The 12562-nt window shown below is 40.9% G+C and overlaps 1 protein-coding gene across 12 annotated transcripts in view; it reads left to right on the top strand.

Moving 5' to 3' along the window:
* The first annotated feature begins 2229 nt into the window (after positions 1 to 2229).
* LOC138959406 (RNA binding protein fox-1 homolog 2-like) overlaps positions 2230 to 12562 on the top strand; it is a 71417-nt gene continuing 61084 nt past the window's right edge. For 2 of the 12 annotated variants that reach the window (XM_070330879.1, XM_070330874.1), the window contains exon 1: positions 2236 to 2815. In XM_070330879.1, coding sequence (XP_070186980.1) covers positions 2618 to 2815 — 198 coding nt within the window. In that variant the 5' untranslated portion in view covers positions 2236 to 2617. Of the gene's footprint in view, positions 2816 to 4935; positions 5021 to 11818; positions 12176 to 12562 lie in introns of those variants that run through there. The other 10 variants (XM_070330876.1, XM_070330875.1, XM_070330882.1 and 7 more) reach the window with 9 other exon arrangements.

Raw genomic sequence — 12562 nt, 5'->3', positions numbered from 1 at the left:
CCCCGAACGTTTTTTTCATTTGTTTGATAAATGTCTTTGATGACGTCATATCCGGCTTTTCGTGAAAGTTGAGGCGGCACTGTCACGCCCTCATTTTTCAACCAAATTGATTGAAATTTTGGTCAAGCAATCTTCGACAAAGCCCGGACTTCGGTATTGCATTTCAGCTTGGTGGCTTAAAAATTAATTAATGACTTTGGTCATTAAAAATCTGAAAATTGTAAAAAAACCAAAAAACTTTATAAAACCTTCATCTTATTCTCCATCATTTTCTGATTCCAAAAACATATAAATATGTTATATTTGGATTAAAAACAAGCTCTGAAAATTAAATATATAAAAATTATTATCAAAATTAAATTGTCCAAATCAATTTAAAAACACTTTCATCTTATTCCTTGTCGGTTCCTGATTCCAAAAACATATAGATATGATATGTTTGGATTAAAAACACGCTCAGAAAGTTAAAACGAAGAGAGGTACAGAAAAGCGTGCTATCCTTCTTAGCGCAACTACTACCCCGCTCTTCTTGTCAATTTCACTGCCTTTGCCATGAGCGGTGGACTGACGATGCTTCGAGTATACGGTCTTGCTGAAAAATGGCATTGCGTTCAGTTTCATTCTGTGAGTTCGACAGCTACTTGACTAAATATTGTATTTTCGCCTTACGCGACTTGTTACTTATGTGTCGGTACCGTTGATTAATACGCTACAAGTGCGACTTAGGCTCTCCAACGCAATGGTTGATAATCGTGTTACAAAGGCACACATACAACCCGAACAATTAAAAGTGGGTGTATGAAAAACAGGAAATATAGAACTGTTCTTGCTTTCACTTCCAGCTAATTATGTTAGTCAAGATAGACCATTGTTTCACACAAAAAATCTGTCATTAACTTCCCTTTAAGTTGCACACATTTGTTGGTTTACTCAAAAAACAAAGAAATAGGAAGGGGGGGGGGGGAGAGGGGGGAGAGGGGGGGGGGGGGGGCGAAAGGAACTGTGACAGTTAGATGTAAAGAAAAAGTTTCACTTTCCTTCTAATTCCCATATGTATATATTATGTGTACGTGTCACAAATCATGGCCACCTCAATGACATTTAACTCGTTGAAATTGACCAGCACTGCATGCACAATACATTTATGTCAATGTACAGAAATTTGCTCGCGCACTTTATTTGTTCTCTTACTCTGGTTTACAATTGTCGACGACCCGTCCTTTACCGGCGGTTTAGATCTAGGTTTACATACATGTATCAAAAAATTTCTCTGTGTGTTTGATAGTATATCAGTATTGTTATGTCCAACACCCTGATTGCCAGTGTAATTTGTTGTATATGTCTGGGTCACGTAATAGGTTATTTTTTTCGTAACATTTTTGTGTTTCCTTTTATTACCATATCATTTCGGTTTCCATTGTGTGGAATCTTGTTTAAATGAAACACTGAAAGAGAGTAAATAAAACGCCGATAAATTTTTTAAAATAAATTGTAACAGTAGAGTCATTTATGTAAGTAGGTCTCTTAAAACCAGTGTGTATGGCGAGACCACCGAAAAGGCATAAACACGGTTTTCTTCCATTAGTTATCATTCTGAGTTCAACATCCAGTTGAATGTGACCAGGCTTAGATCCATTTTGACCGATTTAGGTATGTCAGTTCAGAGTGATTAATCAATGATTGTTAGTAAAACATTGGAGGCTAATGTCATTGTCACACTTGTCACGTGGTGGTCACTATAAAGTATAAGTAGGACTAATTAATTCAGTGTATTAAGACGTGTTTTAAATCGGCAGCAAAAGAAAAGAAGAAGAACAAAACTCAGAAGAAGAAAAAGAGAATTAAGGAAAAGAACGAAAGAGAAAAAACAGACAGAAAGAAAGATTTTTTTAATTTTATTTCACAATAAGGTCAAGGTGCAGCTTTGTTCACTTAAAACTGCCTTTTTTCAACCATTTTGTGGATCTGTTGTCTTTTATCTGTTCATTTAGCTGATCACTTTTTCTTTCTTTTTTTAGCTGATCAACTGAATCTAACGTCAACTCCGTTTATCTGCAACACTGAAAATACACGATATCGATTAGATTCAAACAACGGATTACATCACGTAGTTTGTGACAAGTGCCGATATCGAAAGGGGGAAGGTACCTTGCGTGTGTGTGCAGTTTGTGATGGAGTTTGTGAGCCCTGCCCCCAAAATAGCCGTCGTGCCATAGCGGTGGCGGCAAAGCACATGGACGGGTCCGACTCTCAGTCATTGTGAATCGATCAGCGGGCACGGCCAATCAGAACCTGCCGGCCCGCAGGTGGGAACAGTGTCTCCACAGAAAACAAAACCTTTCATCTTCCCCAACATCCGGGCATTGTCATCACTTCGTCAAGGGGACGGCTGTCGAATCTGAGTAACGTGAACGAGGAACCGATGACCCAAGTGGATCTGCCGCATAGTAAAACCCACATTGATAAGGGAGCGGATGCAGTTGTGCGGAAACGCGTGCTTACCAACGGCTATAAGCGATTTTGCGAGGCAAGTTAGATGTTCTTCGCTCGGTCCTGAGAGTGGGACAGCTGCTCTCTTGTCACAGTCAACGGCCTTTGCGTGATTGGTTTTGTCAACATGGCGGAGACTATGACACATGTTGTTGGAAGCGCTCCACCGAATCTAGAGGATAAAATGTACAAAATGTATAACTGTGAAGGAAAAAGAGACTTCCCTGTGATGAAAGAGTGTTCAGGTACGCAGACAGTTCAGTTGAACGGCAAGAGGAGTGCTAGTCCTGATGTGGAGAACAAAGAGAACCACACCAACGGCGAGGTAAGTTCAGTGACAGAACTGCAACCGATCAATTTCACTGATTATGATTGACAGGTGTTTGACTGAAAAGGTTTAGGCTACCAGCTAGTTCTTTTCTTTCTCGTTTGCCAAGTAAACACGAGCGGCGGTACGGAAGGCAGTGAATCGTGAAGTTGTTTGGGCTTTTCCTTACAATAGAGCCGCAGCACGCGACTCGCTGTTGGTTTTGCCGTTAGAACTTAGAAGTTTGCTTTCTACTTTCGAGTGTAAATAATCGGTGCCAGAAGTAGATTTCACAGATTGTTTACATCTGTTGAAGATTCTTGACTGAGCAAGGAGCGAGAGAGAGAGAGAGGGGGAGAGAGAGTGTCGGATGAGTGATTGAACTGAAAGTGACCGTGAGATCACTCTTGTCAGTCAAGTACAGCATGACAATCTTATTTTAGACTTTTGAGTTCATGTGGAGTTTGGTAAAGGTTATTTTAGTAAGTGAGATATTTCAATTTCACAGCCACATCAAGAGAGAATGGACAAACTGAGCATTTTCTTCTTCATTTTTTTTGTTTCAAGATTTTCTATTTCACATGTAATCTTTCATTCTATTTCTAGTTTCACTGTTGTGAACTTCAAAGTCATAGCCATACACACAAACCCGGCATCTGCTATTTCAAGTGCCTATTATAATAGCAACCTTTCTTTGAGTTGATTGAGTGAAAACAAATGAGCCTCAGAATCACCTTGGGGAATGTTCACTTAGCAGATCTATGACTGGTCACTGACTGACTGAGCAACCAAGTTTGTGGGGTTTTATTTATGAAAAAGAGGGTTGTCATAGTAACTCAGTTCACACATTTGTCTGCAGGCAAGCATCGAGGCACCATGCAATAACTATAGTAAAGGTATACTAGGTATACGGCTAAATCTAAAATCGTGCTTGTTATCATAGGTGTCTTAAATTTGGTTTCAAGAATAAATTGACAGCTGTTCATTAAATACTTTTAATAAAATTGATGTAAATGCGCATGCCAAGATGGGTTGATTAGCAGCATGTATCACCAAATAAGGCCTAAAAAAAAATAGGTGTGGTTACGGTAACCCGACCTACCCTATTTTTAGGGGCCGACCCTATAACTTTTTATTACATTTGTCAAAACAAAAACAAAACAAAAAAAGCGAGTGCAGAAAACGCAATGAAAGCGACAGCGCTCGAGTCGCACACTTATTTCCCTGTCAAGTGGGTTTAATCATTTGTACACATTAGAAAAAAAAGTTAAAAAAAAAAAGTGATTGCCTAATGCCTACCTTCCTACCCTATTTTTTGGGCTATATGTTACCTTAACCACACCTATTTTTTTGTGGCCTAAGTCCAATTCTTACTGAATTAGAATCATTCCATTCCATTAGATGACTATAAATTTTACCAAACTGGTAACTCAAGAGTAATAAGATGTATTCATGTAAACAAAAATCAAAATAAGATTTGCGAAAAAAATGTTATGCATCAGTATGAACACACTCATTCTCTCTTGGTTTAAACAATGTTTTATTAAATCAAACATGATACAATAATACAACGATAAACAATAGGGACACGAACTCGAGCGAACGCTTATATTACGCGCCCTACGTAGTAGTAAAATAACACAAATATGATGTCGGACAAGCATTACTAAAAAATTGTGGAACTATCTAGATGAAAAGCATAGTTAAAGCAAATCAGAAATTGCTCATTAATAAGAAATTATGCAGAAAAATAGACTAGATGCTGCAAAATAACCCTGTGTCTTTATATATATATACCATAATTATGACTGAGTATAATATATCACTCAATAATGATGATGATGTGCATTGAGTTGATGGATGTTGTTGGGTGGGATGTGTGTGTTTTTGTTTTGTTTTTGGGTTTCTTATCTGCATCTCCGCATACAATTGATTCTGTGTTTACAATATTTGGAGAGTCGGAGATGATTGTATAATGGTTTGGTTCTGTCATCGCTCAGTCCTGACCAGGCCTCAATTACAAGTCTGACAAATGTGGAGTATAGTGTGTGTCTCCACACACTTGAAGAGTGGTGAGGGGATTGGGAGAGGGGGAGAGGGCGGAAATAGCGAAGAGGTCTTGTAGAGTGTGAATGTGAAGGGGAAAACTCTATAGTTGTTCTTGTGCTTTTGTATACATGTGTCAGAGGCAGAGGTTACTTCACAGTTTTTGCTATGCAGAAGGTAATCTGAAGTTGTTGTTGTTTTTGTTGTTGCTTTCCTTGACTCTTTCTACAGAATTAAGTGGGGAATGGACATACAATGAGCTATTGATGGTTTTACAGTCCAACACATGAACGTAACCATTTTGACATCACAATTGCCAATGCCTCTGTGTTCAGAAGATTAAACAAAATCTGTCTACAGTAGGAGAAAAAATCAGTTTAAGACAGCGTACTGAAAACCAATATCTCCTAAAGTTTAACATAGTGTGAATTATAATCCACGTAGTTAATACATTTTGAGAAGAAAAATAACTTACTCTGTGTCTGATGCATGTTTTCAGGTGTTTTTTTGTGTGTGTGCTGGTGTTATGCATTCTTCTCTTACTTCTTGCAACCTTGATACTTTAATCATGATTTGAGCTGTAGTCAGGTAGTGCCTTACTCTGCCCTTAGTCAGTAACTACACCATTGTTACTCTTGTAAAAACTTTAATGTGAGACTTGGCCATCGCATGATTTGAGAACACTGTACATGTAGAATGATGTTCATTTATTAAATTATTTGCTCAGAATTATTGAAAAGGGCTTTGATGGCAATCAGACGCGAAAATGAGTAAACTCAGCTCATTTGATTTTCTTCTGAAGTAAACTTGTGCCTTTGAAAATAGTTTTGAAAACTTCTTGAAAATCTTCAATTTTGCATCTGTTGTGCCTCAGCTTAGACCTCAAAGCCCAGAACTTGTGTGCCAGTGTCAGTGTGTGTTCATTAGTCATATCTATCATTCTAAGTTCTTGTTAGGGGAAAAAAAAGGCTGGGCAGTAGGCTAACGAATATATTTTGTAAGACAAATTTATAAAAACTGTTTGAAGTGATTATATATCATAGAATACATGACTTAATCTGACGAATGAGTTTTTAATTTATAATACGAGTGATCAGAAAATCTTTGTAATTGTAGACATTATGTTGAACCTCGTTTGGCAAACCAACCTCTACCGAAAAAAACTAACTATTTTGATCAGGGTGTTAAAGGGATTTAATTTTATCAGGTTGATGCGTTGCACACCAGCAGGCTTAAGTTGATTACACTTACACTTACAGTGTTTTTATGAATTGACAAGGTTTGACGTTGTCATATTTTGGTGTCCTGGGGCGCGCAAATTAGTTTCAGTTGTAATTGTAGAGCAATTGTTTGTGCAAATGTTTCCTTCTGGGTAACTGCAAGTTCGTGAGAATATAAAACTATGATTTGTGTGAAAGAACCATAGGCCATTGTTGCAAAGGGGTTGGGAGAAGGTGATGGAAAATGCCCAGGGAATTGTACTACACCGTACACTGGTTTCAAATTTTGTTAGAACTTGGCCTTATTTCCCATTGTAAATTTAAGCAGAGCAAAAGATATAATTTATATATTGTAAAGATCGAGGTTATGTTGTGAGGTGTTTTTTTACCATTGAAGCACACTGAATGCTCTTTGTTGACCTTAGTTTGTAAGTCAGGTCAGTAATCCAGAAAAATATTGACCCATATATTGCAGTGACTTACTGACCAGTACGGGCGGGGATGTAGCTCAGTCGGTAGCGCGCTGGATTTGTATCCAGTTGGCCGCTGTCAGCGTGAGTTCGTCCCCACGTTCGGCGAGAGATTTATTTCTCAGAGTCAAATTTGTGTGCAGACTCTCCTCGGTGTCCGAACACCCCCGTGTGTACACGCAAGCACAAGACCAAGTGCGCACGAAAAAGATCCTGTAATCCATGTCAGAGTTCGGTGGGTTATAGAAACACGAAAATACCCAGCATGCTTCCTCCGAAAGCGGCGTATGGCTGCCTAAATGGCGGGTTAAAATCAGTCATACACGTAAAAGCCGTGGGAGTTTCAGCCCATAAACAAACAAACAAACTGACCAGTACCTTTACCTGTAAGTGTAACAGCTGTAACCTAAGAAGTAACACAACTGTTTCTCTTTCATTTGAATTGACCCCTGGCTTATGAATCTGTTCTGGTCATGTAATGCTTGTACTATAATTGTTACAGGATCATTTTCTTGGTTTATTTTAAGTAATTGGTTTATCCAAGTCAGTCAAGTCAAGTCAAACAGTTTATTTACCAAATGCAAAGCACAGGATTTTGTTATGGTGTATGCATAAAACTTCACACTCCTTCCACACGCATATATCATAATAAATATGTACAGATAAAGTGTTCAATTTCACTGGGCCTATTTACGTGTGTATACCAACCAGACAGTTCAAAACGGACTGGTTGTTCTTTTAGCACCAATTTGACAGGAGTAATCACAGGTTGCATGGATAAAGATAAATGAATTCCCTAAAATCATATCTAAAAATATAATCATCAATATAATAAATCCGAGTACATGCTGACACAGTTATTCAAAGGACACAACCCTTATATCTATTAAGATATTTCATTTAAGGATACTCGATCCATTTCAAAACTGTAGCTGACACATATCACAGATCTAACAGATCTAACGATCCACCATTGAGGCCGCAAGGACTGCCTCAGGAAAGAAACTGTTCCTGAAACGAGAAGTCCTGCTCTTCAGAGCGCGGAAGCGCTTGCCTGATGGGAGGGGCTCGAACAGATGGCTGGCTGGGTGAGATGAGTCTGCCACTATACCCCTAACTCTCTTTGCTAAACGTGAGCTGTACAGTGAGGCGACTGACGGAAGTTCGCAACCCACAATACGAGACGCTTGTCTGACAATGCGCTCCAGCTCTTCCTTGTTCCTAGCACTGGCACCGCTAAACCACACGGTGACTGAAAAACACAGAATGCTTTCTACAGTAGCCCTATAGAACTGCTTTTGGATGGCTTGGTTCAGTCTAAATTTCTTCAGCTGTCTAAGGAAGTGAAGCCTCTGATGACACTTCTTGATAATGGGCTCTGTGTTTTTGTCCCATGTGAGGTCGCTCGAGATGATTGTGCCTAAACTGAATCTAAAGGAGTCGACCTGCTCAACACTTACACACTTATCTATCCTGTTTGGATTTTCTTTGTATTTACTAATGTCAGGGGTCAAAAAGGACTAATAACACTACTTTTGTTGGAAAATAGATTCTTGTGGCCAGTCTTTCAAATTGTGACAAATAATATTTGGTGTTATTGATCAAAGTTTGATTGAAGAAAATGAAGGCTGCAGAATGGCTTTTGAACAGTTATTTACTACCTAATGGGTTGTTGTTGGGGTTGGTTGGTTGTTTTATTTTTTGTTTTTTTGGGGGGAGGGGTTTAGGTTTATGAGATTGTTGGACTCCCCTGAGTAATTGGAGAGTCTTTGGAATGAGCTGGCCATCTGTGTTGAGCATAGACAAAAAACTTAACGTGGAGGTTATCTCCGATGTTTTTGAAGCTAGAGCTTTGAAACTTTGCACACTTCTGTGGATTGATGATCTCCTGACATGACCCCAGTTTGGTCGACCCTTATCAAATGTTGGGGTCACAGTGGGGTCGTTTTAGGTTTATAAACACTTACCATTTGGGATTTCACTTATGTTTTTAAAGCTTCAGCCTCCTAATTACACTTTGTTGTAGGTTTGGATGATCTCCAGATATGACCCAAATTTGGCTTTTTTTCCCCTCGAATTTCAAGGTCACAGCATGAACATGTTTGCTGCAGAAGATAGATCTATAGATCTATCACTACTAAAAATATCCACTGAGCTATCAAGAAAATAAGTCTCCTCTTCATCATAACAATGATGTCATTGTTTGATTTGAGGTCACATCTTAGCCTCTGGGAATAATTTAGTTTTGGCTAGACTAGTGGTGATGACATCATTTTATGATGTCATTGTGTGGGAAATGTGGTCCCTCAAGTGTATGAGTACACTTTTTTTCTTCTAGGCCAATGTCACTCCTGTCAACTTGGATGGAACTGGGTCCAAAAATAAATAAATTATGATGGTGTTTTTCTCCATTATTTGCTCTTTATTTTCTTAAAATGTGGATGGTGTTGAGTATGAGGTTACTGATGGTGGTAAGATGCGGGTGGGGCAGGTTTGTTTTGGAGATATTCTTAGGATAAAAAGAGAGGGAGTCTTCTATGGGGGGGGGGGGGGGGGGGGGGACACATGACGAAGGGGTGTGGTAATAAGCATTTGCTTATTTTGTTACATTATTTAGCAGTTTTCTCAGTTTTTGTTATATTTAAAGTTTAATGCGTTTCCAATTTTTAAACTATTCACTTTCCGGAGGCCAAAACTTGGGCTGAGAGAAGTTGTCTTTGGGACCTCACCAGTGTTGAACTGTACATCTACAGCAAAAGCCAAGCTGCACTATGATCAAATTTTCACCAAGTGGAAGACCATTAGAGGTGCATTGCAAATAACAATTTGAACCTTTCTTTTTTTTTTACCAAAACACATTTTTAACCTGGTTCTAATTTACATTCTGATGAGTTATGATAACAGGCGCAATATGCATGTACGATGGAATGCAGAAGATTCCAGTTCTGACTGATCTGAAACTGATAACTTTGACTTTGACTACAAGTTTGTACGTCGTATACCTTGCATATTTCTCTTCCTTTCTCTCACTCTAAATGTCTCTGTCATGCTCTTTGTCTTTTTCTCTGGTCATTATCTAGAAATGATTACACTGCAAGTGTAACCAACTCGGTAACTTATTAAAAACATAAGTCGGGTAAGACTAAGAGCGCTTTTTGGCTAAAGCGTCATCACCCAAGCCTAAAAAGCGAGACTGAGACAGGCAGGGAGGAGGGTGTGTGTAGAGGATGATTGAGCTCTGAGAGCGCTTCACGTCTTGGCTTTTATGTGAAAAACAAACAAACAACAACAACAACAAAACGTTACATTCAACCGCTAGCGTACCAAGACCTGTTCCCCCTTCTGCGTTGTGGCGATTAACGGGAACTAACTCGTGAATGACAGCCGTGCCTCTTTGCCTTGGGGAAATGACAGGCCGACTGAGCGACAGCTGTTCGCCTGTCTTCGAATATTAAAAAAAATCATCATGTGAAGATGTTTTCCTTTACTGTGTCATTTGTATTCCCCCCTAGTGTGTGACTACTCTAAAGTACGCCTGACCTGTCCCAAGCACAGTGTCATGTCATTTAACTGACTCTTGAGAATCAAGACCGAGTTTTTATAATTTATTAAACTAGTAAAAGGCTTGTTCTGCGTCAGTGACTAACTGTTCTGGAGAGGCTTGTCAGCTTTGTTTTTCTACTTCAGTGCATTGGTGAAGTGCTGCGGACAAGGAAAACATTCTGTTTTATATTGTATCGTCAACTTCTGACTGGCAATGATATTTTTCCTTTGTATGCACTCCGGTTGTCGAGCACACTTGTGCAAGGCTTTGTGAGAAGTTATGACATGCTGGTCTGATCGATCTGTGGGCATGCTGCGCCAGTGATGTTGTACCGGAAAACACTGAAGAAAAACTACGTTCAACACAAATAAAGAAAGAATACACGTACAATGCACTGTGACACACCACACGCACACACACTGTGACACACACACGGACTCACAGTGGGTCGTTCAATATCTTTCACACACAGGTTAATTGAAAACAGTGTCATTGTGGTGAGACACTCGTCCTAGTGGTCCCATGGGACTCGGGGACAGACGGCAATGAAGTCAACAGCGGGCTACACGCTCAAGAGGCAATAAAAGGCAGTAAAGACAGTAATGTGCGTTCCCATTGACAGACAGTACATAGTAGGTATTGTGTCGAACACGACTGTATACCACTCACTCTCAGTCACTCAGCGTGTGTGTCACTTGCACACCTTTTGTCAGACAGAACAGGTGAAACTGATGATCACGCACGTAGCAGGTCTATAGTTTCTTTTAAACTTGAGCTGCCCAACAGCTGCAGTTGAATGCCTGTTGAAGTCTTTTTTTTCTGGCTGTGAGCACCTTTCTTCGTGTAACAAGGGCGGTGTTACGGTTTAGAGGGATATTTTTGTTCTCTTTTATGTGTTGTCTGGCTCATAATTCACTCTCCACATGCGACCGGGTGTCGTGTGGTGTGACCCTGCATATTTGTTGACGGAACCTTTTTAATAATGACTTGCCTGTGAGAGTGTCTCAATTATAAACAGAAAATTGTGTATAATTGTGCTGTCGCCGTTTCTCGCACTGTCGGTGGTGCACGGTTAGGAAACAACGAAACACTTTGCTGCTGTCTGAGGAATATCATCACTGGCTGCAGTGGGCTGAGGGCTGTATGTATCGATTTGCATGTGGTTGACAGGCGAAAAGTCATGGGCCATGAAGGATGAAAAACCTCCACAATAACAGTGGAGCACGGAGCGGAGATCTTATCGCTTTGACCCAAAAGTGCATACAACACACCTGTCGCGGGTCTCACACTGAGTCAGTCAGTCGCGCGCTTTTCAACCAGCGGAGGAAGTATATCAGTTCAAAACATTCAGGAGACAAAAACTGAGAAAGGGGAAACAGAGAGACTGAGAAAAAAAATAGTTGCTGCAGCACGGTACATGTGACAGGTGTGCCTGACCCAGTCGACACAGGCTAAAACTACGGGAGGGAGAGGAAACGGGACCGAGTCAGTGACAAGGCCGTGGTCGCTGTGGGACGGAAGGCCAGGAAGTGTTTACTGTGACAGTGTGTTGTTGACAGTCTGTCGGTGCGGCGAGTGTCAGTGTGTGAGGCGGAGGATGGCATGCAGGACGACACAGGCCGCTGGACATTACTACTGCTGACTACAGCCCACCACTGCTCTCAGTGTCAGCCCTGTCCCCTTCACCTCAGTCTCTGGCCAAAGGCCTAGAAAGGTCCAATCTTCTTGTGCTGGCCGCAGTGTGTGTTTAGTGTGTGTCCTCGCCCCCTCTGTCTGTCCGGGGCTCCCCCCATCTTTTAGCCATCCCACACCCCCTCCCCACTTCACCTGGGGACTTGCTCCTTGCTTGCTTCTCTGCGCGACTCCTCGAGGTAAAGCCCGCATTCCTGTCGTCCGAGTCTGACCCAGTTCGCTCAGGTATCCTAGGCTGGCGTAAGGCAAAAGGAGAGAGGCCGAGAGAGACTGAGCAAGGGGGACATTTTTCAGGTAGCCCTGAGAGACTCAGTGGCTGACATCGGATGCTGGGGGATGAGCGGCGCGCAGGAACTGGGATAGTTTTTCTTTCACCATGCTGCTCACAGCGCCCATGTATGCACATGTGAGTAGAGAAATAACATGTGTTTGTGTGTGTGCTTGTTTTGATATCTGTCACTATGATACCGAGTTGTCCCCTGTTTCGTTTTGATAGAGGATTCAGTTTCCTGTGCCAATCCTCATCGCCGTGTCATCCCTTGGTTGGTGTCGGTGTCATTTCAGCCTGAGTGTCGCAGCGCACTTTCTCCGCTTGTTTACACATCGACAAGAAAGCACATAGACACACGGTAAAGTGTTGAGTAGTGACTAGGAGGGGATTGTCTGTTGTTTGCTCCTCTTTCATACGCCTGTTGATAAGACCATTGAATCCCGTTGATGATACATTACCTGCAATAAATCGCCGGAAAAGCACACAGAACACTTGACATGAAGGAGCCGACACCGTCCGAAC

This window comes from Littorina saxatilis, linkage group LG2 (assembly GCF_037325665.1).
Source record: "Littorina saxatilis isolate snail1 linkage group LG2, US_GU_Lsax_2.0, whole genome shotgun sequence".
Classification (NCBI taxonomy): Eukaryota; Metazoa; Mollusca; class Gastropoda; order Littorinimorpha; family Littorinidae; genus Littorina; species Littorina saxatilis.
Note: the sequence above shows the minus strand (reverse complement) of the source record. Positions and strands in the feature narration are given on the sequence as shown.